Source organism: Magnolia sinica, chromosome 11 (assembly GCF_029962835.1).
Source record: "Magnolia sinica isolate HGM2019 chromosome 11, MsV1, whole genome shotgun sequence".
Classification (NCBI taxonomy): Eukaryota; Viridiplantae; Streptophyta; class Magnoliopsida; order Magnoliales; family Magnoliaceae; genus Magnolia; species Magnolia sinica.
Genome location: NC_080583.1, coordinates 60,520,874 through 60,546,302, shown reverse-complemented (window position 1 = coordinate 60,546,302; position 25,429 = coordinate 60,520,874). Strand labels below are relative to the sequence as shown.

General features: G+C 35.9%; 1 protein-coding gene across 3 annotated transcripts; it reads right to left on the bottom strand.

Annotated features, from left to right (window-relative positions):
- Nucleotides 1-19,340: 19,340 nt before the first annotated feature.
- On the bottom strand, nucleotides 19,341-25,084 carry LOC131219216 (ubiquitin carboxyl-terminal hydrolase 6-like). Of its 3 annotated transcripts, XM_058214232.1 has the most exons (10): nucleotides 24,754-25,084; nucleotides 24,461-24,567; nucleotides 23,854-23,895; nucleotides 22,173-22,417; nucleotides 21,609-21,638; nucleotides 21,075-21,146; nucleotides 20,800-20,926; nucleotides 20,442-20,501; nucleotides 20,286-20,354; nucleotides 19,341-19,879 (listed from the first exon to the last, which is right to left on the bottom strand). In XM_058214232.1, the coding sequence occupies exons 5-10, from the start codon at nucleotides 21,626-21,628 to the stop codon at nucleotides 19,724-19,726; spliced, it is 504 nt and encodes a 167-aa protein (XP_058070215.1). In that variant the 5' UTR covers nucleotides 21,629-21,638; nucleotides 22,173-22,417; nucleotides 23,854-23,895; nucleotides 24,461-24,567; nucleotides 24,754-25,084; the 3' UTR covers nucleotides 19,341-19,723. The 3 variants fall into 3 exon arrangements, with proteins under 3 accessions (XP_058070215.1, XP_058070218.1, XP_058070217.1); XM_058214235.1 differs by lacking the exons at nucleotides 21,609-21,638; nucleotides 23,854-23,895 and having other exon boundaries at nucleotides 24,754-25,082; XM_058214234.1 differs by lacking the exons at nucleotides 21,609-21,638; nucleotides 22,173-22,417; nucleotides 23,854-23,895; nucleotides 24,461-24,567; nucleotides 24,754-25,084 and adding an exon at nucleotides 21,337-21,600.
- Between the last annotated feature and the right edge of the window lie 345 nt (nucleotides 25,085-25,429).

Genomic DNA, 25,429 nt, shown 5'->3' with positions numbered 1-25,429 from the left:
TAGGTTAATGAAAAGTTCAGATTTGATTTAAATTGTTTTATCTTTCAATTGGATAACATAGGACTCCAATTCCAATTATGTTCCTTGAATCAAGTAAAGTAGCATCTTGATAGCTACAAGTGGATCCTTAGCACCCTAGTTTCCACATTTAATTAATAATTTAAACATTATTCACAATTACTCTCTTTTATTCCAAAATTCAAATTTAGATTTTCTTTTAGTTCTAGTTCTAGTTCTTTTCAGAATACATACAAGTTTAGTCCATATGGATTCGACATCGCTCTCATGAGTTATTACTAAGTCGTGACCCTACACTTGGGGTTGTGAACATTGTGTTAGTCACATCCTATCTTCTTGTGGAGGGAGACATATTGGAAAACAAAGTTAAAATGACTTTAGGTTCATTGAAATGAAAAAAAAAGATTAGCGGTATGAGAAATTTTTTATTAGATCATGCTAATAAATGATTCGGGTAAGATTAAATGCAAGTATTGTAAAAATATTAATGACAAGCATTCTAATTTTTCTACTACTCATTATCAAAGACATCTTGATAAATGTACAAAGAGACCGATAATGTTGATGGGTGAAATCCAACAGCTGCTTTCATTCACCGCTTCTGAAAATAACGACTTTCAAGATAAACTTTTCATCTATAAGTATGATCAGGAAAAGATGAAAGAGTGGTATGTAAGATTATTGATAATTAATAAGAAGTCATTTAACATGGTAGAAAGCAAAGTTTTAATGGAATTTTATAAATTTCTTAATCCCAAATGTGAGTAGGCAATTGAGAAAATAAACTTGAAATCTCTATTAGCATCCATATCAAGAATAATTTTGACTTCAAATATGTGGACAGCATCGAATCAAAGAAATGGATATACGTTATTAACTGCACACTTCATTGATATAGATTGGAAACTCTAAAAAAATATTATAAGCATTCGCTACATTCTTCATCCTCATATCGGTGTGGTAATATCGGACTACATTTACAATTGTCTTGTTGAGTGGAAGATAGAAAAGAAAATCTCTTCAATAACTTTAGATAATTCATCTTCCATTGACACTTTGTATTTTTTCTTACATAGTCAATTCAAGGCAGCCATAAATTTATTCTTTGAGGGTAAAATATTCCAAATCAGATGTTGTACCTACATATTAAACGTAATTGCCAACATACGAGATAATGTTAAATATATAAGGGGTTACCTTCATGACTGAGTAGAAATGATATAATCCAACGTTTGGATTTGAAATCTAAAAGCAGTTGAATTTGGATATATTCATGAGCTGGAATTCAACTTATGAAATGTTAGATATTACTTTAGAATTTAAATTTACATTCTATAAACTTTTGGTGCATAATAAAATGTACACATACGTGCCTAGTGATGAAGACTGGATGAAAGCTGAACGTATTCATTATTTTCTCAAAGTTTTTTACGACTGCACGAAGATTTTTTCTAGGAATAAGTATCCCATGACAAATTAGTTTCTTTCAGAAATTATTTTTATTATGGACGCTCCAAAAAAGTATGTTGATGAGGGTTTAGATTTTTTACAAGTAATGGCTTTGGGAATACAAATGAAATTCGATAAGTTTTGGGTTGATTATCATTTGTTAATGGCCATTGTAGTTGTTATGGATCCATGGTACAAGATGGTAATAATTAGGTACGTTTCGTGTTGCTTTATTCCAATTCTGAAAGAGTTTTAGTGGATATTGCAGTTATTCATGCTGTAGCTGAAGAGTTGTTCACTTCATATGTTGGTAGTTTCACTGCAACATCCGGTACAGTAGTTACTTATCAATCTATGTGTAGTATTTCTACTAGAGAAAAGTAACTTTGTGATTTTATACCCTTCTTAGAAGAAGAAGAAAAAAAGACGTAGAAAATTAAATTAGAAGTCGAAAAGTATCTACAGGATACAGTCATAAGGTTACAAGAGAATTTTGATGTTTTTCAGTGGTGGAAGTCGAGAGCTCGTGAATATCCTAAACTTTCAGTAATGGAATGAGATATATTGTCAATTTTAATTTCGACCATGACATCAAAATCAACTTTTAGCATGGGAAGTATGTGAGTAAGTATCAAAGCTCACTCACCTCAAAAACAGTTGAAGCACTGATATGACACAAGATTGGTTGTATGCAGTTTGGGCCAGTAGTAGTTTCGATGTTGAGGAGGATGTGAAGGAGAATGTAAGTCAAAATGAGAATGCATATAAAATTGAATGAATGAATATATACTTTTAAAATTTTATTTAAACTTTTATATTCTGTAATATATTTTCACTTTTTAGACTTGATGTTGTGATATCTATATAGTATATGTGAGACTTTTTTTTAGTATTGATGTTGTGGCATGTGAGACATTTTAGACTTAATATTATTGACTTTTAATTTGCATTTTATATCAAAAAATATAATAAATTGAGATGGGAGCAGGCTCGACTCGATTCAAAGTAAGCTCGCCTTGAACTCGCTTTAAAATAATATTTCATAAATAAATCAAACTCAAATGGTAAGCTCGAGGAGAGCACGGACGAGTCAAGTCTAAGCTTGGCCCACCTCGAATATACTAGGCCAGATGTACAACCCTCTTTATCAATTCCACCACATCTTTCCTTTCTGTTGTAATATAAATCAGTTGGAGCTTCAGCAGGAGGCCGTACTAGTTAATTGTGACAGCGAGAGCACTATTAATTTGGTTAAAAATTTTATTTTTCACTCCCATACTAAACACATTGATGTTCATCACAATTTTATTTGACAGGTGCCTGAAGGAGGCATGACTCTGGAGAAGATTCACACCAGCATGAATCCGGTGACATGCTCACCAAGGTGGTTCTTGTAGAGAAGTTCAAGTTTTGTGCAATTATCTGGGCTTGGCAATGGCGTAAAAGGAAGAGGGTGTGCATGAGAAGCAATGATGGAGCTATGATACAAGAGGATAAGAAGATACAAGTTTGATGATTGAAGACATGGTAAAGATTGTTGTAATAGAAGTTTTAAATTGAGTCTGTTATTGAGCTTGTCGATGCCATCGATAAACTGTTCGATGTCACCTTCGTTGACATCGAACAGTGCTCGATCCCATCCAGATTTTCCAAATTTTCTCATGTTGGTCACTGACTTATATGGGCATTTTTTCGATGTCATCGAAGGGTGCTCGATTGCACCTACGATGACATCGAATATGGCTCGATGTAATCGAGATTTTTTAGAAAATCGGGTTTTGGCTCTGGATAGTTTAGGTGTTAGTTTGATGCCATCGACCCAGTGCCATCGAAGGATAAGTTTCGATGACATCGAAGGGCATTCGATGCCATCGAACTGTTTGGCGTAGATTTACATAGAGTTGCATATTTGTGGGATTTTGTTTCCTATTTCGATTGTGCTTTCTCCAAAGGCTATCTATTATAGTGTAATCGGAATTGGGAGGGTATCTAAGTATTCTAAGGGTTTCTAAAACATCCTAGGGTTTCAAAGGGGTGTAGCAAGGGTGTGATTCGAGGTTTTTCGAATCAGGTAAGCTCTATACTTTGTAATTTTACTTTCATAGTGATCATCTGTCGCTTTGTGCCATAGTTTTTTTCGGCAAGGGTTTTTCCATGTGAAATCTCTGTGTTTTTCTCCCTTTTGCTTGATGCTTTTGGATTGCTATCCTAAATTCATCTTTGTGTGCTTCCGAAGTCCCTCGAACAAAGATATGAGTGGGAAAGTGGGAAAGCATGGTACTTAAGTACTTGCTAGGGTCTTTTTTTTTTCCACTTAAATGGGGTAAACGACCTAATGTGCATAAAATCTATATTGTTTATTACGTAAATATACTTTGGTTGTCATGATTTGAAAAATCAGGCTGATTCAACTGTTTGTTTACCTTGGTTGGCATGATTTGAAAAATCAGGCTAATTCAACTGTTTGTTTACCTTAGTTGGCATGATTTGAAAAATCAGGCAATTTCAACTGTTAAGTGGGCCACTTTGTAAACTCATACTTCCCTAAATTTATGTGGTATAACCCAAGTCTTCAAATACTGTGACTTTTGCCTAATTCTTTTATCATGACAAGGAACACCAAATGAATGGATTGGATGACACATGAACACTAAGGTAGTCGCAAAAGTAATGGTGGAGGTCCTTAAATGTTTCCTATGGTGTGGACCACCTAAGTTTTGGATTATCATGATTTTTAGGTTTAATAGTTAGAATGCGCCAGTGACCTGATGGACAACATGGATCTCATAAAAGTTCCTCCACGAGGCACTTAACTACGAGTTACCAACTATTATTGGGGAAAGTCGGCTTTGGTTGAAGAGAAGTTGAGACTCATCAATGTTTTTAGCTTTTTTTTAGAAAATACAAATAGTGAGCAGCATTTGCAGGTTAAATATTAACTGCACACTGCATATTGCACAACACCAACAACATATTGCACAACACACATTTTCGAATTTCTAAGATGTTCATGACTTTATAAAATTTCTCTTCATATCCCTTGAATACACAAAGTTATTTGCTGTTGGAAACTAATTGCAGGGGCGAAAATGTTCCACACTACTTGCATTACAATATAGATTTAGAGTATTAATCTTAAATGCTTAAAGTTACTACTCTTTATCATCATCATCATTGTTGTTGTTGTTATTGAGAAATGATATTTACATAATAATAATAATAATAAAAAATAAAAATAAAAATCATTTATGGACCAGTGCTCCTATTGTTGCATCTAGATTAGTACTAAAGCTATACCATTCCAATGTGCCAAATGTAGGAAAAAGGTGCAATCAACAAAAGGAAATGTAAGAGGATGTGAGGTTACTGGCCTTGATCATAATTTTAAGACTCCCAACTTAGACTCTGTAACTCCTAATAAATGTGAATCACCTGACAAGCCACCTATCATTCGGGTGAGACATGACTCAATCAGGGCCATATGAATCGATTCGAGTCATAGAGTCCTTTATCCATGGCTCTGATGCATGGGAACATGAATGGTCTCCTAACTAGATGAATGAATGCACAAATTGTGGATGGAAATTCCAACTCTAATCTCTCAGGATGGAAGATCCTAACCCTCTAATTAGTATCATAGAAATAAATGGTTACAAGATAATTCATCAAGTGACATAAAAAGGAACATATTTGATAGCTGGGAACTTCAATTTGGTAGAGTTTTAGGACAGCTTTTTAGTACATTCTACAATTTAATTATTCTTTTCTTTTACTTTGTGGCCGGTACACATAGATGGAACCTCAAGTAGTACCATTCAAGTTAACTATCTATGGTGTAGACCTAAAGTTTTGGTTTTGATTTGTTGAAGTAGATTGTGGTAACCTTCTAGATTAAGGCATTTCCTTTATTATTATTATTATTATTATTATTATTATTATTAAGATGTATATCTCTTAAGATTTCTAGAAATGTCTGCCAGAACCTGGTATCTATCTATATATTCTCCCCGTTTGTTAATGGAATAAACATCTATCACGGTTTATAGTAACTCGCCTGGGACCAAAATTGGTAGGATTCTTTGCAACTATCTCTATTTATGATTTTTTATGGTGGTTTGTTTTTGTTTGAACTAAAATGGTTAAGATTAGGATGGTGTTGAGTCATATCGGACAAAAATAAACCCATGCTTCAAGGTTGGGTCTTCTTTGCCACCACATAGCAGACTACAACCGCCATCCTCATGCACACACACGAAGAGAGCAATAGCTCATGAAAGATGTGTTTCATTCACAATCTAACTAGGCCCATCACTCTTCATTTCTCCATCCATCTTAAACCTTTCTATGACACAACTTTTTTCTCTTTCCTCAACAGAGAAGTCAATAGCCAACACTTGGCCAATGGCTAATCCCTATTCCCATCTATATATTCTCGATAAATCTAAAGTTCTTGCATGCACTAGAATCCTATTTTACTTTTATTTTCATTTACGCACACTATTATTTGTAGGTTCTGTCTTGATGCCACTTTGAGCATGCTATAAAGTTGTCTCTTTTGGTGATCTTTCGTATATGAAAATGTACTTTAAAAGGATAATCAAAAGTTGTGTCGCCTTTTTTAAAAGCTTATTTTCTTGTCAATTCATGTATTTACTTTGTTAACGTTCCTTTCACTATTTACATATGCCTTATAGGCTACTATAATATTTTGATTTCCTTAGTTTGTTGGAAGTTCCTGGAATCCCGTTTTAAAAAAATATAGCCTGACAAAGTAGAGATTGTGCTCAGCATGGGCAAAAATTGGTGCTTAATGTTAGTGCATTGATTGATGCATCTTGTTTATCAATCATGTGAGTTTATGTGTTATGTAGTCAATTGAGCCCTTAAAAGCTGAAGATCGAAGACACAAGAGTACATGAGCATTAAGGAGCAAAGAAGAGGCAAATGCGATGCATTTGTGACCCTAACCGTTGACCAAAAATAACCCATTAACCCTAACTCTTATAGGTAAAACTTAGTTATCATTCCTTACCCTTAGAAGCTTAATTGGAACATGATAAGTAATGGTATAAGAGGTGCAAAGCTACCATGAAATCGTTTATCCATGAAAAGGAGAGCTAGCGATGTCCTAAAGGGGGGGGGGGGGCGTGAATAGGACAATGTCAAATAATTGAAATAAATGCGGAATAAATAAATATTACAAAAATCTCAATTGCCTGAGTATTGAAACCTTGATTCTAAATAATTCGTAGGACAACCTTCACCTAAAATATTAGACAGGACGAACTTATTTCAAACTAGGAAGAGAAGATGAAAAGAATTACAACACCCACTACAAAGAATGAAATAATAAATAGCATACACCACCAAAAGATTAAAACATTTACTACAAGATACAAGGGGTTATAGTGGTTCGGTACTTAAAACAACCACACCTACTCCACTCCCAAAATTACTACCATCATAATTTTGGTTTTCACTATAATAAGATTTTCACAGGTTCACCTTAATAACTAAATACAGTTTCTTGTGATTTTCATGGGCTATCACAATAAAAACCACTTTTGTGATTTTGATCAGCTATCACAAATAAAATCCCCTTCTGTGATTTTGGCGGGCTATCACAAATAAAAACTCCACTGAGATTTTCATAGGCTATCTCAAACAAACCTCACTGAGATTTTCACATGTTATCTTAGAAAAACCTAAAATAAAATATAGTAAATGTACTTATTTTCAAAGAGAGATTCGAAGACGTGGTAGAAGCTTATAACAAAAGAACTTCTTTCTTGAACGTAGATGGCGCAGTGTTCAATCAGACAGAAAGAGTATAGGGTTCTATAGATTTTATAAATGAAAAACCCAAAATGCTACTTGATTCAATTCTCTTATATATTAAAGGAGAGTATATATTGCTCTCTCATAATAATATAAAAATGATCTTGAGATAAGGGAATTGAATAAATTATAAATTTAGTTATAAATGCCAACAGATAGCTTGCCGAAGACTCGAGCTTCTCTCTCTCTTACAGAAGGATTATAATAAATTTTCATTATATTTTAAAATGAGAGAAAGCTTCAATTTATAAGCAAAGAAGTTGGAACTTCGGCTAGCCTAAGATTGGCTTCGGTTGGCCAGATTCCATCGATTCGTTCCAACGACTATCAAATCACGCGAGATAAGATCTATTAAAAATTTGGCTAGCTCGAGGTCTAGCCGAATTTATAACTTGGCTGGCCGAATTTTCAAAAATTTTAAAAGATTACATTGCTTGAATTTCACCCTAACTTTCTCGGGCTAGCCGAATTTCAAGATTAGGCTACCAGAATTTTCAACAAAATTTATTATTTTGCTCGGGCTTGAAATTAGGCTACCCGAACTAGAAGTTAGACTGGCCAAATTACAGGGCAAAAATAGTTATTAAAACCCAAGTTAATGAATTTTTAAAAGTACCTAAACCTAAGATCTTTCTAGGGTTATACCACCTGTGTTTTAGCAAATATATTTGACACTTGAACTTTGACTTGATCTTGTCTTGAATACAGGCATCGATTTCTTGAGAAGATGTGCCGATCTTGAGTTGATCATAAGCCGATCTTGAGTTGATCTTTAGGCATGTAGAGTATTTGTGATTCCATACTTGTGATCTGACCTTGAAGTATTTGTCTTACGAAATTTGACAATCTATGTGTGTGATTAACATAACAACACTGACAATCTCCCCCTTTGTCAATTTCATGGCAAAACATATAACATACATAATACTACATCTAACATTTATGATCTCACTCATTCACAAGATTCACAAGACTCATTCACAAGCATTAACAAACTTGAGGCTACCCTTTGTTAGGTTGTAATGATCATCCTTGTAATCCTTGTAGACAACTGTGATGCTCCCCCTAAGAAATATAACATATAGTATGCAAAAAAAAGAAAAAACATATAATATGCAAAAATAATAATATGTAGCATTCCACCCACTATTTTCTCCCCCTTTTTGTCATAAATTGACAAAGGAAGAAGAAGTTCTATGAAGTAGGGTAAAATAACATGAATGTCAATATGTAGAAATAACAATTAGCAGGTATATCAGGGATAATATACCATTAAGATAAATAACACCGTATAGGACAGTGTATAAAATATCCAAAATATTCATACAACCATAATATATCATCAAGCAAATCATCCAAAATATCCAAACTATCCAAAATATCCAAACAAACCATCAAATAAATTTAGTATAAATCCAACATAATTAAAGAAAGTAAGCAAATCAAGCTCAATCTGACCTTGAGGATGTTAGTGCAGGCATCGAATGATCATTAAGCCACAAACTCTGGTTGATGCGTTGGGAGTACTTTTTCATGTACTTCATTGTAGATTGTTGAGTTTGGACTAATGAAGCCTGAGATACATGTAGAGCCTCAACCTTATCCTTTAATGCAAATAACCTCTCATCAAATTGAGAGAGATGATAGTCACAATCAGATGGATCTTTAGAATCTTCTAATTCATTGAAGATGTCATCTATGGTTGTGTCTCTCGCCGCCTGCAGTTCTTCTTGTCCTTCTCTTTGCTCAGGTAGGGGAGTGAGGTTCATCATATTCAAACTCGAGCTGTTGAAGGGGAATTCGAATTTTGGTGCCCCAAATGTAGGTACTTGGATATTGTAATGTAATGCCCTGAAATTCGGGGGTCGAGCATAACTCAGCTCCCGAGTTTCAAAACATCACTTATGCAACATATTGAATGATGGATGTATGTTGTCTGTATGAGTGCATAAAACATGGAATAGATTAAGCCAAATTGCAAACATAATTCAGGGATAAGTGGAGAATGCAAGCGGAAGACTTATAGAAATATATGTGTACATGTGCAAATCCCTGAAATACATATACATACCAGGTCGTATTACAAGTGTTGCTATTAAAATTACAAGTATCAAATTACATCATTTAAACCCAAAAGAAATCCCAGAATCCCGTGCATCAGAATAAGGCTCACTAGAACCCGCCTGAAAACTGCATGAAAGAAAATGCAGCCTCATCATCCTCGATCTCCTGCTCTGCCTCAGAGGTCTCATCAACATCTGCAACTAAGACAGAGTCTGGTGGGTGTTTAACACCGTCCCAGAACATGGGAGTGAGTGATCAACTCAGTGGAACAATAAAACAAAGGTTAACATGTTATCAGTTCAATCAAGCAGTAATGATGAAGCAGAACAATCAAACATGTCCTAAGTACTCTTGTTAATGCAAGGATGTATGAAGAATGATGCGTGCCCTCGCGCGTACACCCTCATCGTCTTCATCTTACGTTACGTATGACATCGCCTCAAAGTGCGCCACATCTTCTAGGCACATGCAAATGTGGTGCATGAACATGATTACCAAGCTGTTATTAGTCCTTTTCATACAGCAGGATTAGGAAGTTAAGGTACCTTCCTCATATCACCATCCAAACAGTGATCCATTCTAAGGTCGTCAGTCCTAGACATCTCAGACAATCATATGGTTTTAGGTCATTGCAAAGGGCTCGTCACCAATTGATGCACGCCTATCATACCTTCGTTACCACAATAAGGCTCGTCACCTCAATGCGGTATTCAGGCATACTCGAGGTCACTACAAAGGGCTCGTCACCAATCAATGTAGGCCGACAGCACGAATACAGTGTCCCATACCACCATAATTGGCTCACGAGTTTGGTTGCTCACTGGTCACTACGGAGAGGCTCGTCACCCCAACGTAGGCCGACAGCTCGACCACGGTGTCCCATACCACCATGTCTAACTCATGAGTCTTAGTGGATCGAGGTACCATGGTTAACAGGATTTCATTAGTAAGTTCGGTATCCTAGATTCAAGCAATAGCGTCCATACATGCTGAATATACATCGGACAATCGGGTTACTTGACGAGCTCGACTAGCACGAGCGCACGTTGGGTTGAACGATATAGAGTGCGCAAACACTCCGTGTGGCCAAACCACTGCCGACAACTCTAATATAACTCGGGTTCGTCTAATCACGTCCTTCGTGGCGAAAGCAACCTCAGCCACAATCTCAAGGCCGATTACCGATTTTCTGAACTAATCATAGTCCCAAACATATTCCACTTCAACAGCTATTAATATCAGCAATTCAGAATAGCAATGGAACAACAATTCAAATCATATGGTATGTAAGCATTTGAAGGACATCAACTCAACATGGATTTTCACATAAGTAATACTTGAAATTAAACAACAAGGAATATGACTTGCATGTGGTAAATCATACACATCAATAGGAGAGTTGAGAATCGCTTCTCAAAGCCCGCAAATAGTATAATATATTACACTTTAGTTCATTCAGGCATTTCTACAAACACTTAGAATACATAGTTCAACATACATGACGTATGTTGAAATACACACATTTGGACAATTCCCTTTGCCAAGGAGTTGTCGCACATACAGTTAGCATAAGTACACGACAAATAATCATGGCAATCACATGTTCATATTTTATACGTATACGGTACTTCCTACATATACATAGAATACACAAATCTCAATATAACACATGCATATCAGGAACGCAAAATAAACATAGTATTTGGCATGTGAAATCTCATCCATAACGAGAATAAACCATTAGCTAACATTGAAAGCCTTGAAAACCATAACCTATATGATTAAAGTCCGCACCTTAAACCAGAAATAGAACACCGAACTAATTCAGACGATATGTCTTCGTCAACGGCGACAGGATAACCTAAAGTAAGAATAGAAATGAGCTACAACAACACAAAGAGTATTCTAAGCTCTAACACAGATTAGGGTTAGGTTAACTTACCCAAGGATGAACTCAGAATCGCCAGAATAACGATTCTAAAGTGAAGGTTTAAGGATGAAGAAGAACAGGAAAGAATCTAAGATGATTCACCAACTTCTCTCTCACTTTCTTTCTCTTTTCCTCTCTCTTTCTTAGCTAGGGTTAGGAAATTCGTATGGAAAAGAGAGTTAGGGTTTTAAGGTCTATATATAGGCCTAACATTGATGAAAATAACCCCAGGGCCAAGGTATACTTAGGGTATAACCAAAACAGGCCTCTCTCGATCCAACGAAGCACTTCCGGTGGGCCTTTTTCCACAAGAGGTCAGACTTAAGCTCACTGACCATGGATCTAGGTCAAGCTGAGTTTTCGTACCGATCGGATCTTCAGATCAGCCGTGGCGGACCACACTCAATTCAACGGTCAGCGAATCTCGATCCGGTCCATAAGCACAAGAACATGCCTAGGCCACCTTCCCTGATCAGAGGGTGAAATTGGGTCAGAATCCAACGGTCAGATTGCTTAAAATCGTCGCGCAAGCGACACGACTCAGATTTCATAAAATCTTATTTAATTTCTCACCGTTCTCACACTCTTCATTCCGGACTCAATCAAATCGACCCAGAACATCATCTGGACTTGATTTTTGAGGTGATGGCCAAGTCCAACATGGTGACCACAATTGCCTAAGATCATCGCTATCGGACTTTCGACGCGCGGTCCAGGTTCGATCTAGAACTTCCAAAAATTCCCAAGAGCAACTGGATTTAGCGATGAATCCCAAATTTTAGAGTAACCTAGCGCTAACCATTCTACAGATTTTGAGTCATGCAGATCCAATTTAAAGTGATTGATGCAAATTTCACAAGCAATCGAGTTTAGCGCTAATTACGCCAATTAAGCTACTAAGGAAAAATAGAGGTAGTACTCGGGTCTTGGCACAAAATTTTTCAGGGTCATTACATGTAATGAAAAGTAAGACTAGATGTAAGATGTTTAAACGAAATTGAACCATGCTTTGGATGTAAGCGAAATTGAATGATGACGTAACAAATCAAAGAAGGTAAATAGACATGAATACCTGTAATAACGACATGGAAGATTCGAAGCATAAAGGGAGTAAGATCAGTCTTATTCTTAGATCTTGGATATATATTGGTTGTAAAGATGTGATGTAAGACATGGTATTTAAGAGATAACTTGTTGGAGGATAAGGCATTACCAGATTGCCATTCAGCATTGAAACCACACAATGCCTTTGTAATTGACTACTTTTTAGAGTTAAACATTTTCTTTGAAAGTGTAACGATTGAAATTTTATCACTACAACATCTATGTCCATTAAAGCAAATATAACGGAAGGCGTAATAGTGATTGTCTCTTCCACAAATTTAATAGAGAATGATAAATCCTCAAGAGAAACATCACAAATAGAGGCAAACATGCCTTACACAATGGATCGGTAAGCCATCCCACCCCAATGCAAAATTCTTTCCCATCCAACCTTAGAAAGAATTTCTAGAAGAACAAAAAAAGAAACATGGTCTAGATTCATAGATTTTTCAATAATAATATTTCTTGTGCGAAAATCCTGAAGATTTTTCGAGTCATCCTCCAGTGAACGCAACAATCGTATACTAAGAGGGATGGATCGGGACGATGAACCAACTCTTGATTTACAAACACTTTATTTTACTCTTAGTTCCATCTTAAAAGCACAAGAAAAATGAAAGAAAGAGCGTAGATCAGATTTTGAGAAAAACCCAATAAGAAAAGGGTTTCAAATTGAAGAAAACCTACACAAACTTACAAATCTATGAATGGACAACCTAAATATTGTAGTGCGATTAGAGTTCCAGCACCTGTTGGTGGCGGATCACTACCATGAACACGGAGTTGCCCTATGGCCTCCGACAAGTGATCAAGGATATCCTGCAGCTCTTGCATGACTTACTAATTCTCTCGCTGTGCTGCTTCTTAAGTTGCTTAAAAACCTGCCGTTGTTAATGGATGATTCCTCGGAACACCGTCTATGGGATTGTTGCTTGACCCGTCGTTAGAAGCCATAAATCTAAGGAAAAGCCTCTTTTTGATACTAAACTGGCGTAGGGAAGGATGTGTTAAGGTCGATCACCGTCTTCCTCAAGGGATAGTTACTCTGAATCCACAGATCTTCTCTCAATTCCTCACAAAGATGCCTCGAATCCATGAGGAGATGTAGAAATAATTCTAATAAAATTTGAAATAAATTTATTGATACTAAAAATCAAGTTTACAACCCTTTAAATAATGTTATGAACCCTATAGAGAGGTTTTAGAATCAAATTATAACTAAAACTCCCAGAAATCATGACTTACTATAAATATTTAACTTACTATTTGTAGATGGTCATGATTTCCACTAGACCTCATGATTTACAATCAAACTAAAACTTACTATAAATAGTAAAAAAATGAAATTAAAATTGAATTTCGACCATCAATCTGATAGAATCTCACAAATTTGACGTGGCCAACCAGGCATAGCGGGGTTGAGTGGCTAAAGTAGCTTCTCATATGCCCAAAATCATATATAACACGTCGGATAACTCATTCCAGTTTGCGAGATATGCCTGTTTTAAGTTTCTGATGGTCCGAATCACTTCCACCTCCGATCGGGCCTTCTCTAGTCCATCTTGGCCATGAAATTGTTCGGACCCGCTTTACATTAATTTCAAGCTTTTGGGTAGTTGTCCATTTTTCTTATCATGTTGCCCAAATGACTATTGGATTAGTATGATTTTTGGTCACCTTATTTTCATGATGAGGCAACCCTATTATATGGAGTGGATGTAATAAATACACCATGACGGGGCTTACATGTAGGTAGTTGTATATTTTTCCATCTACAACTTGCATGTGAGACCTTCCATTATGATATTTTCTTGTAATAAATGCTCCAACATTACAATAAATGTTTTGTAATATGTGGTTTTGTAGCTTGATTCCTGAGTAATGGATTTGATAAGTTCACTGCTCTCTCAGGTCATTGGTTTCTCAAGTCTGTAGTCTCATTTACCTAATCTCAATTTAGCCCTTACATAATTTAAATGGAAGTTGTATGATGCTTCCATCCAATTGACGTTCTCTCCACTAGGCTAACACTATATAGTTCACCGCTTTTTAAAATTTCGGTGACTCATCTTCTCACATGAGATATTTGTGCATAGACATCGACATCATCTAAGGTGTGAGGCACATCATGGATGGAGCATAACTCTAAAATCCATCAAGTGATCCTTGCCATCTAATTTATGTTAATCAAATAAATAAACAGAAGTAAAATGGTGAATGGTCCAGGTTTTAAGGGCAAAATTAAATGGTTATTATAATGCTAATACGGTATTATTTAGTAGATGCTACATCTACAAATAAGTAAGCTATTTGGATGGTTCGGATTGTGTTTTAAGTTTATGATTGTGCCATGTCTGAAAGAGAAGAAACATGTGAAAGACGCAAAAATATAAACACCCTTAAAGATAGGCTTAAGGTGTGTTACAATGTCAATATCTTTAAAGTGATATTTGCACCCTATTGATATTTAAACCGGTTTACAAGAGGGTTGCAACAAATCCACCTCCTTGATACAATAAGCCCCCTCCTAAACTAGAAAATTACGGTTAAGGAAGATATGTGCATAGGAGCAGATGTTTTGTCGACTTGATTCTTTACTTAGTGTAGACACATCAAAGCTATATCAGAATTCTTAGTTAACATGGTCTTGAGCTAAGTATTTTGTGTGATACAACTTCATATGTCACACACATATTTTCAATTGCATTGTTCTTTAATATCGATAGCACATTAACACCCTTGTATTTAATCTTACATTAACGAGTTCATGAGAGCAAGTAAAACTCTCAAACATTAAGAAGTGGTCATACTTCCAATACTCATAAAGGCAAGTCATTGTGAATGCTTCTGTAACAATAACATTCATGGAAGAACTCCTTAAGAGCAAATGCCCATCCTCCTTTTAATTATTATAGTTACCTAATACTATATGCACACCTAGGAACAGAATAGGTAAGAAAACGTACAATGCTACTTCAACCACTTCCTATGAGATCCTTTCCCCATTTGAACCTAGTAACTTAGATTAGGTTTCTCTCATTTTGTGCATATGAAATTAGCTTAAGTCACATTTCTCTTAATATTCTATTGACAATATCACTTGCTAGTCCCTTAATGAATGGGTTAACTAGATCCTGAATGGTCCACACATAATGAAACGTTATAATGCCAACAACGAATAGCTTCCACACAAAACTATGCCTCATATTGATGTGTCTCGAATTTTCATTATAAGTCTTATCATATGCCTTTAATAATGTCAGTTCAATATCATAGTAGATAGAGATATGTAGTAAAGGCTTTGCCAATAAGGATATTTTTAATAATAGGTCTTACAACTATTTTGTCTTTTTTACTAGTAGCCATAAAAGTTATTATTTCAATTTTCATGTTAGAATGATATATGCAAGTTTACTTTTTAGATCCCCAAGAAACAACAACTCTATATGTAAAAATCTATTTAGTGATAGACTTAGACTCATCATAATCAATTATCCAACTTATAATTATTACTATATGCTTTAAGCACATTAGGGTAACTAGGAAAGTGCAAGCAATAGTTAATTATTTTCTTCACGTATCTAAGTACTCTAAAAAATATTTCAATGACCTGAACTTGGATTACAAGTAAAACCTACACAATTTATTTAATTGTAAAAGAAATATCAAAATTAGTAGATATTGTGGCATAGAGATGACCAATAATCAACTTGAAATACTCTAATAGAGATATATTACAACCTTCATTTATAACTAACTTAACATTGGAACCAAAATAAGTAAAAGCAGGGTTTTTATCATAATATGATTGAACTTTTCAAGTATTTTTCAATATAATGTGACCGAGAAATAATCAAAATAAGATAGAATTATACCATTCTTATTCCTCATTAGCTTGATATCCAGAATCACATTAGTTTCACCTATATGCTTCATGGCAAAACTATATAATAAGAATTTTTGTAGTATCATTTATTACTTCGAAAACTATGCCAAATATTAAATATCACCTAAATATAAACATAATTACTCCTTCATTACTATAGAATTTTCATTACAAACATTTATCAAGTTCATTGATTTTTAAGGCCATAGGAGGTGACTACTCTATTGAACATTTCATGCCATTGTTTAAAAGTATATTTAAGTTTATACTATGACTTAATCAATTTACATACTTTATTTTCTTATTCTAGAATTATGAAACTTCTTTGTTGCTCCATATACACCTTTTCATCGAGTTAATCATTTAGACAAGTTGTCTATACATCCATTTGATGAACTGTGGACGTTGGTTGTCAAATGGAATTGACTCATGGCTTCCATAGGTGCCTCTTTCGAGGGCTTCTTATGTTTGTATATTTGAAAGGGTATTATATTTGACTAGAGTCACCACCAGCTAATTACTTCGTCCCTACAATCAGCTATATCCTATAGAAAGCTAGTAGAGAGGATCTAAGAATTCTCAATCCTAGGATGATAATGTGACCAGAGATTTAGGGTAAAGACCACGGTTATAGAGAGGGAATGTGTTAGGCACCCACTCTGCCTGTACTATCGTACGATCTTTACAATTAGCTATATCTCCTGTTTCCTCATATTGTTTAACAAAATCTTGTCCGGTTATGAGACTGTCCCTCCACTTTAGAAGTCTTGAGTTGGTTTTTTGTTCCCATATGGGCCATATGTCTGCCACTGATGAATCTTGTAGCCTGTCACAACTCAGTTTCGACTTGGTCATCTCTCACCGACGAATAATGGGATTTCTCTGCATAGCCCCTTACTGATTATCTATCTTGCCAATAATTTTAATTTTGTTGGAATAATACCCAATTGTAGTTCCTACGGAGGAATCACACGCACAACAACTGCTTCATACAAAATCATGTGTGGATTGGCGCCTTCATATGTCTTCTCTGCTCAAGTTGAAGTTATTTCTACCAAACCAAAGCTTCGCCCTTCAACTTGTAAGCCACATGTTTAACTTTCTTCTCTTCCACAATGTCCATGTAGTCGAAGAAACATTCGATTTCAAGCAACCAATTAAGGAAGCCCTTGAAGTGGAGTTGGCTGTGAAAACTGCGAAGATTGACTTTCATCTTGAATTCTCAATCTGTTCAATCTATCCGATCAATGCCTTGTCCAGGATGTTATGGAATCATGTCGTTGGATCCCACATTCTCATGAGTAATCTTATAATTCACTGCTAGCATTGTCCTGCGATTAGTGCGTACGAGTTCTAGCACCTTCTGGGGGCGGATCACCACTGTGAACCCAAAGCTGCCCTAAGGCTTCTGTCATGCGATCGATGGTAGCCTCCAACCCTTACATAACTTGCTGATTCTCTCGCTATGCCACTTCAAAAGCTACCGATGTTAAAGGTAGAGGTGGGCAAAATAGATCCGATCCGGTGGATCCGACTCGATCAGACCCGATCCGACCCGAACTGACGGCCTGGATCGGTCAGGATTGGGTTGGGTAATTCAGATCCGAACAAATTTCGGATCGAATTTCGATCTTGCTGGATCCAGACCGACGACCCAACCTGATTCGGAATCGAGTATATATAAAGGTAGTTTATTTTTTACCCTAACCTAAAATCGCTGTCTCTCTCTCGCTCTCTCTCTCTCTCTCTCTCTCTCTCTCAACGCTCCAACCCCCGACGTCCACCAATTTCCTCTCCCAAACCCTCACACTCTAACCCCCGCCTACTCTCTCTCTCTCTCTCTCTCTCTCTCTCTCTCTCTCTCTCTCTCTCTCTCTCTCTTTCTAAGCTTCAACCCCCGCCTCCTATGCCGATGCATGTAAGGTGTAACGTCGTTTGGAAGGTGACCCTGCATCGGCCAGCTAGCTGGCGTCAAAGCTCTCTGGTCCACCATGATGTTTTTTTTAAATCCATACCGTTCAAAGCTCTCACGCACTATCAGGCATCAGGTATCTCTCTCCCATTCTCTCTCTATCTCTCATTCTCTTAAGTGCAAAAATTGGAGAGTTATAGCTTCCAATTTTGGGAGTTTTAGGGCCACAGATTTAAGGTTTTTATGGTTATGGAATCCATCATTCAATAGTGATTTTAGGGTTTTGAGATAGAATTTAGAGCTTTCTTTAGAGTTTTAGGGCCACAGATTTAGGGTTTTGAGATAGAATTTAGGGCCACAGATTTTGAACTTTCTTTTCTTCTTTTCTACTTATTCTTCTTCTTCTCTATGTCTATGATTTTAGGGTTTTGAGATAGGATTTTAGTCGGGCTCGGATCGGATCAGCTCATACACATTCCGGATCTGTTCGAGTTAGGTGACTCAGACTCGGTCCTGGATCGGATCGAGTTTGGGTCAAGTTATCGAGATTTCGGATCGGGTTGAGTTGGACCCAATCTGATCTGACTCGGTCTGATGCCCAGCTCTAGTTAAAGGATAATTCCTTAGATCACCGTCCATGGAATTGTTGCATGACTTGTCATTAAAAGACATAGATCCAAGGAGAAAGTATCGTTTTGATACCAAACTGATGTAGGGATCACCACACCAAAATTGTCATTCAGGAACGGTTTAAAACCATTCCTAAATATAGGCGTCACAAAAAAAAATATAGGCGTCACAAAAAAACAGGAACGGTTCAGAATTGTTTTGGGTATCGTTTCAAATTTTAGAAATGAAATTTTAGGAACGGTTTTAGATTGTTCTGGTGCCAACGGTCACATTTTAGGAACGGTTTTAAACCGTTCTTAATGTTGTCAACGGTCAGATTTTAGGTCAAAATTTTAGGAACAATTTAAAACCCTGATAAACACACAAAATTTAAGATCAAGGGAAATAAATTAACAGAAGTTTATTGTATTCCATTAAAATAGAGATTAATCCAAAGAAAAACATAAGAAAATAATGTGCTTGAAGATGTTTCATTGCAAAATCAAATTTACAAAAGCTCCAAATAACTAATCAAATAAGGAAAGAAAAACTTTCATTATCTTATGAAAATGATCCAGCCATACTCTCGGAATCATTATGAAAAAAGACACTTTTGATTATGTGATTTCGCCATAGGCAGCATGCTCCTTTGCTACAGCGACCAATTGAGCACTTGTGCATGCTTTTAATCCTTTAAGATGATTACCTAACAATAAGAATCCTTTCTTTGATAGTTCTTATTTATATGGGCTGCTAAAATCATAGGGTGTGTAAATCAAGTTACCCAGGAATGATCCTTTCAGTAGCAATGTATGTGAGAGAAATTGATGCACCACTTGCAACATTACATGGACCAACTGTATAAACTACTAAAAATAGCAGCCAATGTTTTGGTGATAAATCCAGTTCAGCTTTAGGGGATCTCCACAGGGTTTTCTGTTCTGTGAGAGAGAGGATGTCGGTTTAACTTTGGTTGTGGGTTTCTTCTGTTTCTTGTACAGCTTTCTTCCTTCTGTTTTTCTTCTTGTTTTCCTTTTAGCCTTTGTGCCTTCTTAATAAAATTCAGTACCTTCAAAAAAAAAAAAGTAGCAAGAAAACCTGGGGCAAGATATTTGTAGACATAATGGGAATAAATGTTTTACACAAATACTGCCAAAGATCAGCAAGCAGAAATGTTCCAAACATGGACAAATCAAGTCAATGGCTTTATCAGGAACAAGCTCTATTCCTAAACAATGTCATGTGATTATTCCAAGGTATCCATGAATACATATTAAGGCTCCCAAACAAAAGAAAGATGGATGAAAGCCTTTCTCCCAGCAATTTGGGGCTAGCTTTTAGATGATAGATTCATGATCAATTTAATTGCCACAACTAAACTAATATAGGTGCTCTAAAAAAAAAAAGAAATGTGAATAGAATATGTGGATGCATGTAGCCATCACTTCTACAGTATCTAGTGCCGAGTAAAATACCTTGAGTCTGGCGATTTTAGAGATTGAGAAAGGTGTATACATAAGTTGGGTCCAACATTCTTCTGCATCCTGTCCAATATTGGAAAAGAAGGCATGCTAGGCTCCATTAGCAAAACAATTGATCTCTAATTTGAGTGCTTAGACACAACAAAATACCTGTTGCAAGAAGAAACCATTGTGCTGCTGGGAAAATTGGGGATACTTCTTACATAAGATCTGCCCAAATGAATTAGACAATTAATAGAGAAAGGAAGATGGAAGGAAAAAATATTGCTTTGATACCAGCAGATGTCTTTTTCTACTAGCAGGTTGATGAGCCAAAAAAGGGGAATATATATATATATATATATATATATATAAAATCCATGTACACCGTTAACTACTTGATAGTTGATTAGTCAATATTCACATTATTACATCACCATTAGATTTTTTTACAATTGGGGCCAATAGACTCAGAAGGGAAAAGCCAACAAAATCTTATATGATAACAAGAGCAACATGAAGAACTAACCATCCAAAAGTGCATTGGGGCTACAGGCTTGACATTGCGATCAAGCTTGCTAAACACATCTCGGGTGGCAACAGTCAAAAGATGTGACGAATGATCTAATTCATTGCTCCTTCCAGAATCTGTATAACTGTTTAGGGAAAATAAAAAGTTAAAGGCAAATTCAGCCAAGCAAAGATGAATGCATCAACAGATGTTATTTTTAGTAGTGTATACAGTTGGTCACAACTCTATATTTTAATAACGGGAAGGATCCTAATGCATTGAATAATGGATACCTGTTTCTTCTGTAATTCATTGTTCTCCTCTTTAAGTTTTGCAACTTCAGCCTCCAATTCCATGGTATAAGCCTAGCAGAATAATTAAATTAGATAAAACACAAGCATGCATACCAGGATATGAAATATTGTAAACTCTAAGGTGGTTACATAAATTTTTTTAAAATCAATGCAGCATCAAGTGTGCTTTGGTCTCCATATCCCCATGGTAGCCGACAACGATGCAGTATTATGGATGTCTAAGAGATTCTCTTGCTCTTACATTTATGGATGTCATTGTATCAAACACATCATATGCACTTAGGTTTCAAGCCATTCATGCACAATACCAGAGGATCTGTTGCGTCATCCCCTACAACAATAACATCACCATAACAAATTTGCAAAGAAAGAAAAACTAGACAGTCAGAACCACTTCTCATGTCGTGAAAGGCATGCCACAAAACAGAAATAACAGGAAAATGAACACCACTTCCATAGAAAAAATGAGGCAATTCAACATGGAATTGACAAGGTAGGTAATAGAAGAAATACCCCAAGCCCGTGAACTCCATAATCAACTACCTGCAGCCAAAAACTAGCTCATGTCAACCAACAACTCTACATACATCATTTTTTGAATAGACATCCATATAAAAATCAAATCGTAATTGACATCGACGTCATCCATATTCCAAAGAAGAATCTGAAGTTCGTTGATATTGACGTGCTAGTTTTTGGGGGACATGCTGGAATCTTCATCTTACCATTGCCGTTGAAGACAAGTGTTGGTACGGTTTTCAGATGTAGTATTAAAAAGCTTAGGCTTTAAAACACAGGTCAGCCTGCCTGGCCGGATATACAAGAATGCAGATGCAACAAAGAATTCATAAACAAAGGAAATATGCTCGCCAGCCACATTATTAACAATCCAAACACAGTTGCTCATATATTTCTATAATTTAACCAAACAATGCGTATAAAGCTCTGGAAAACAAGCCATTGTTTACCAGCAAACCAAACTCAAATGGTTTTGAAAGCTTTAGTTTAAGACTGTTAGACAAGAACAAAATCACCTACAGAAGGGTGAATGAATATACATTATCTCAAAAACCTCACCTGCGTCTGTAAGACAGCCCTGTGAATCCTATAAAATGCAACGCAATCCTAACCTCTGATTCGTGGATGCTTGCTTGTGGAAAAGGACTATAAAATCAGTTGAAGCATTTACTTACATTAAAACTAGTCAATAGTAAAGTAGGAGGAAGTATGAGTTCCTATCCATTTGGTTGAAGTGTTCATCTGCCAGCATTCTATGCAAGTGGATATGGTCTACTGCAAATCCTAATCTGTCAATCAATGTCCTACAAAAGATGGACAAAAATACATAAATTTTCTGTGAAAATAATAGCATAAATGTTGGATGACAAAGAATTCCTATTTAGATTACAGGGATGGCAGACAGAATTCTGCAAAGACAGTTGATATACAATAAGATGGCAAACTGAAAGTGGGTAGTAAATAGCCAATCTCCCAGACAACCAAATTCACTGAGCTTATGCAATCCTAGGAAGATTTAAAGAATATCAAGGAGCACCCAATGGTTACAGTGTCACTAAAACAACCACTGTCAAAATCCACAAATATATATATATATATATATATATATATATATATATATATATATATATATATATATATATATATATATATATATATATATAATAAGAAAGTGAGAAGCAATATTTACTGGTCAGAAATTAAATTAAGTACTGAAACAACCACTATCAAAATCCACAAAAAATGAAATAAAATAAAATAAACATATTAAGCAGATTAATTGAATAAGGAACTCAAAAGAAAATCTTACATATTATAAAGAAAACCCAAATCATGCATTAGTAATTAAAGGGATAGAAAATGGAATAATCCTAACGTGAAGAGGAGCAGAAAAAAAAATATACAAAAACAGAGAAAATGGATTAAAACAATCAGTTCATGACTATGTAAAATCAATGCCATTAGGAAATATCACACCGTATGCTTTTGTTGATTCCGTATGATCCCTTGAGAATTATGAATAAGAATAATTGTAGCAATATAAGCCTTACATTTGCTTGGAAGGCTCTGATCCTTTGAATCTTCTAGTTGCAATTGTAGATATAGAAGAAGAGGAAAAAAGAAGAGCAAGCTTGTTCAAGGTACAAAATTCATATGCTTCATTACCTAGAGAACAATGCAGGATATTGAATTTCTCTTTTTTTTTTCCTTTTCTTTTTACCATGAAACACTAGAATAATACTTGAAGAAAGGCCTCTCCAATGAAGCGGTCTGGTTAATAAATTCCATTGAACCTCCAATGTCACACGTTATATCAGAAATTCCAACTATCTTTCCTCTTTAGTTCTAGCAACTGCTTGGTAGTAAGGAACCGAGGAAACCTTTTCTCCTAATACATGCAATTAACTGCCACAACCAAAACCAAGTATTATATATGTATAAACAGAAGTTCCAGGCAATTTGGATTGGGAAGGAATAATAGAAATCATGAGAGGTAACAGGCTGTTACCTTCCTAAAAGTCTTATCCTAGAGAATTTTGATTAAAATAACCAGAAACATAATAGAAGCAAAAAAAAAAAAAAAAAAAAAAACCAAAATTGCACAAGGGAATTGGGAAACCTCATTAAACTACACAATAGTCCATTCCAAAGGCTTCAGGATCGATTCTTTTGAGTTCATGTTTGAATGCAATGAAACCATGATGACAGAATTTAATAAACATAATCAGCAAAGAATCACCTGGAAAGTATTCTATCTAAGAGCTCCCCACCTTCACATAACCTGAAATATACAACAAATGAATCATGAGGATTCCAAACTACCATCTTTAATTTACGCAGTTCATTTATCTCAAATAGCCACACATTATTTCCATGCACATGATAGAGGAATTTCAGTGACTATTATATACTATTAGAACTATTCCATGATAGATAAGTTTGACACTAAAAGTTCAACAATGCCAAGTTCAAATGTTCCACCATCTGCCATCAATCGCATGTATTCACTTGATGAATTACATGCCTTAGAAGCAAGTTTTGCCATTGGAAAACAATGGAGAGAGGGATTTCAGGATTGTAGCATCCAACTGAATGGTTGGAATCATTCTGTCAGATTGATATTTGGGGTATGCTCCATTCCCAATTGGGCCAATCTGTATTGATGCAATATCGCATATGCTCCTTAAGCCTAGGGCTGTTTCAACCACTCACAATTCAGAATGCATCACAAAGTCATAACATTACATCACTATAAAACCTTATAAAGGTTCATATACCTACTCGATCGAATTCACACGGAGATCCACATAAACACACAGAGCAGAGCTCATGCCAAAGATAACTACCTGAACAAGTTGGTCCTCGTTTAGAGCTGACAAACTAACCAGTATTGGAAACCGTCCAATAAATTCTGGTATCAAACCATATGCAATAAGATCACCGCGTTGACGACCTGGATAAAGTTGGATTGAATTTCAAAAAAAGCGAGCCAAGAAAGTCAAAGTGAAAATTTTTAAAAATGTCCACCATCAGAACTAGCACAGATGTTTTCAAAAACCATCAGTCATAATCCCAAACATTTCAAAAACCATTGTTGGGTATTCTAGAAAAAGGCACAAAGAGAAGAAAAAATGCCTACCCTCTCAGCCAGACTGTGACTATCAGTAGCTTGACCCCTTCTCGTTCTCACATGGATGTGATCTTGCTTTGCTGCCTCTGAAGATTGAGCACTTTGTTCGACCAGCTTGTTATCGTTGCCTGAACTTGCTTCCACCTCCGCTTTTGAGTCCTCGTTCTCTTCTCCAAGTCCTGCAACTTTAAGCCGCTTGCCACTAGAGTCTGTTTGCTTAAAAACATAACCAAAAATCACATTTCCACCAATTAAACCACCAATCTCATATAACTCGCTTATCAAAAAACTCCAGGTTCCAGACACCATGAACTAAATCATACTGAAATTATACCTTAGGTGTAGGTGGTGTGTTTGAATAATGATCAAGGACAGTCATGAACACAAGGCGTTTTGGAAACAAAATGCCAGGAAATAATCACAGTCATGAGAAACTAATCATGACTCCACATTCCATATGTTAATAACATAGCAAGAGCTAAATACAATCTTTGTGCTGCAAAAAACCATTCTCAGAAGGTTAGGAGAGAGCCCACCCATGAAGGGTTGGCATACACCACAGATTATAATGACGCTCACATAATTAAGGAATGACTTTATTTGTGCTGCATGAATAACTCTATGGTGAAGATCAGAGCTGCTACAAACAAGAAAAGAATGACAAACCTCTACCCCAAGAAGCCGC

Excerpts from the sequence above, each read along its gene's own strand:
- LOC131219216 (XM_058214232.1), bottom strand. The coding sequence starts at position 21,628 with ATGGAGTTCACGGGCTTGGG. Across the intron at positions 21,147-21,608 it reads ATGGAGTTCACGGGCTTGGG|GCTTATACCATGGAATTGGA; the intron begins GTATTTCTTCTA and ends TTATTCTGCTAG. Across the intron at positions 20,927-21,074 it reads ATGAATTACAGAAGAAACAG|TTATACAGATTCTGGAAGGA; the intron begins GTATCCATTATT and ends TTCCCTAAACAG.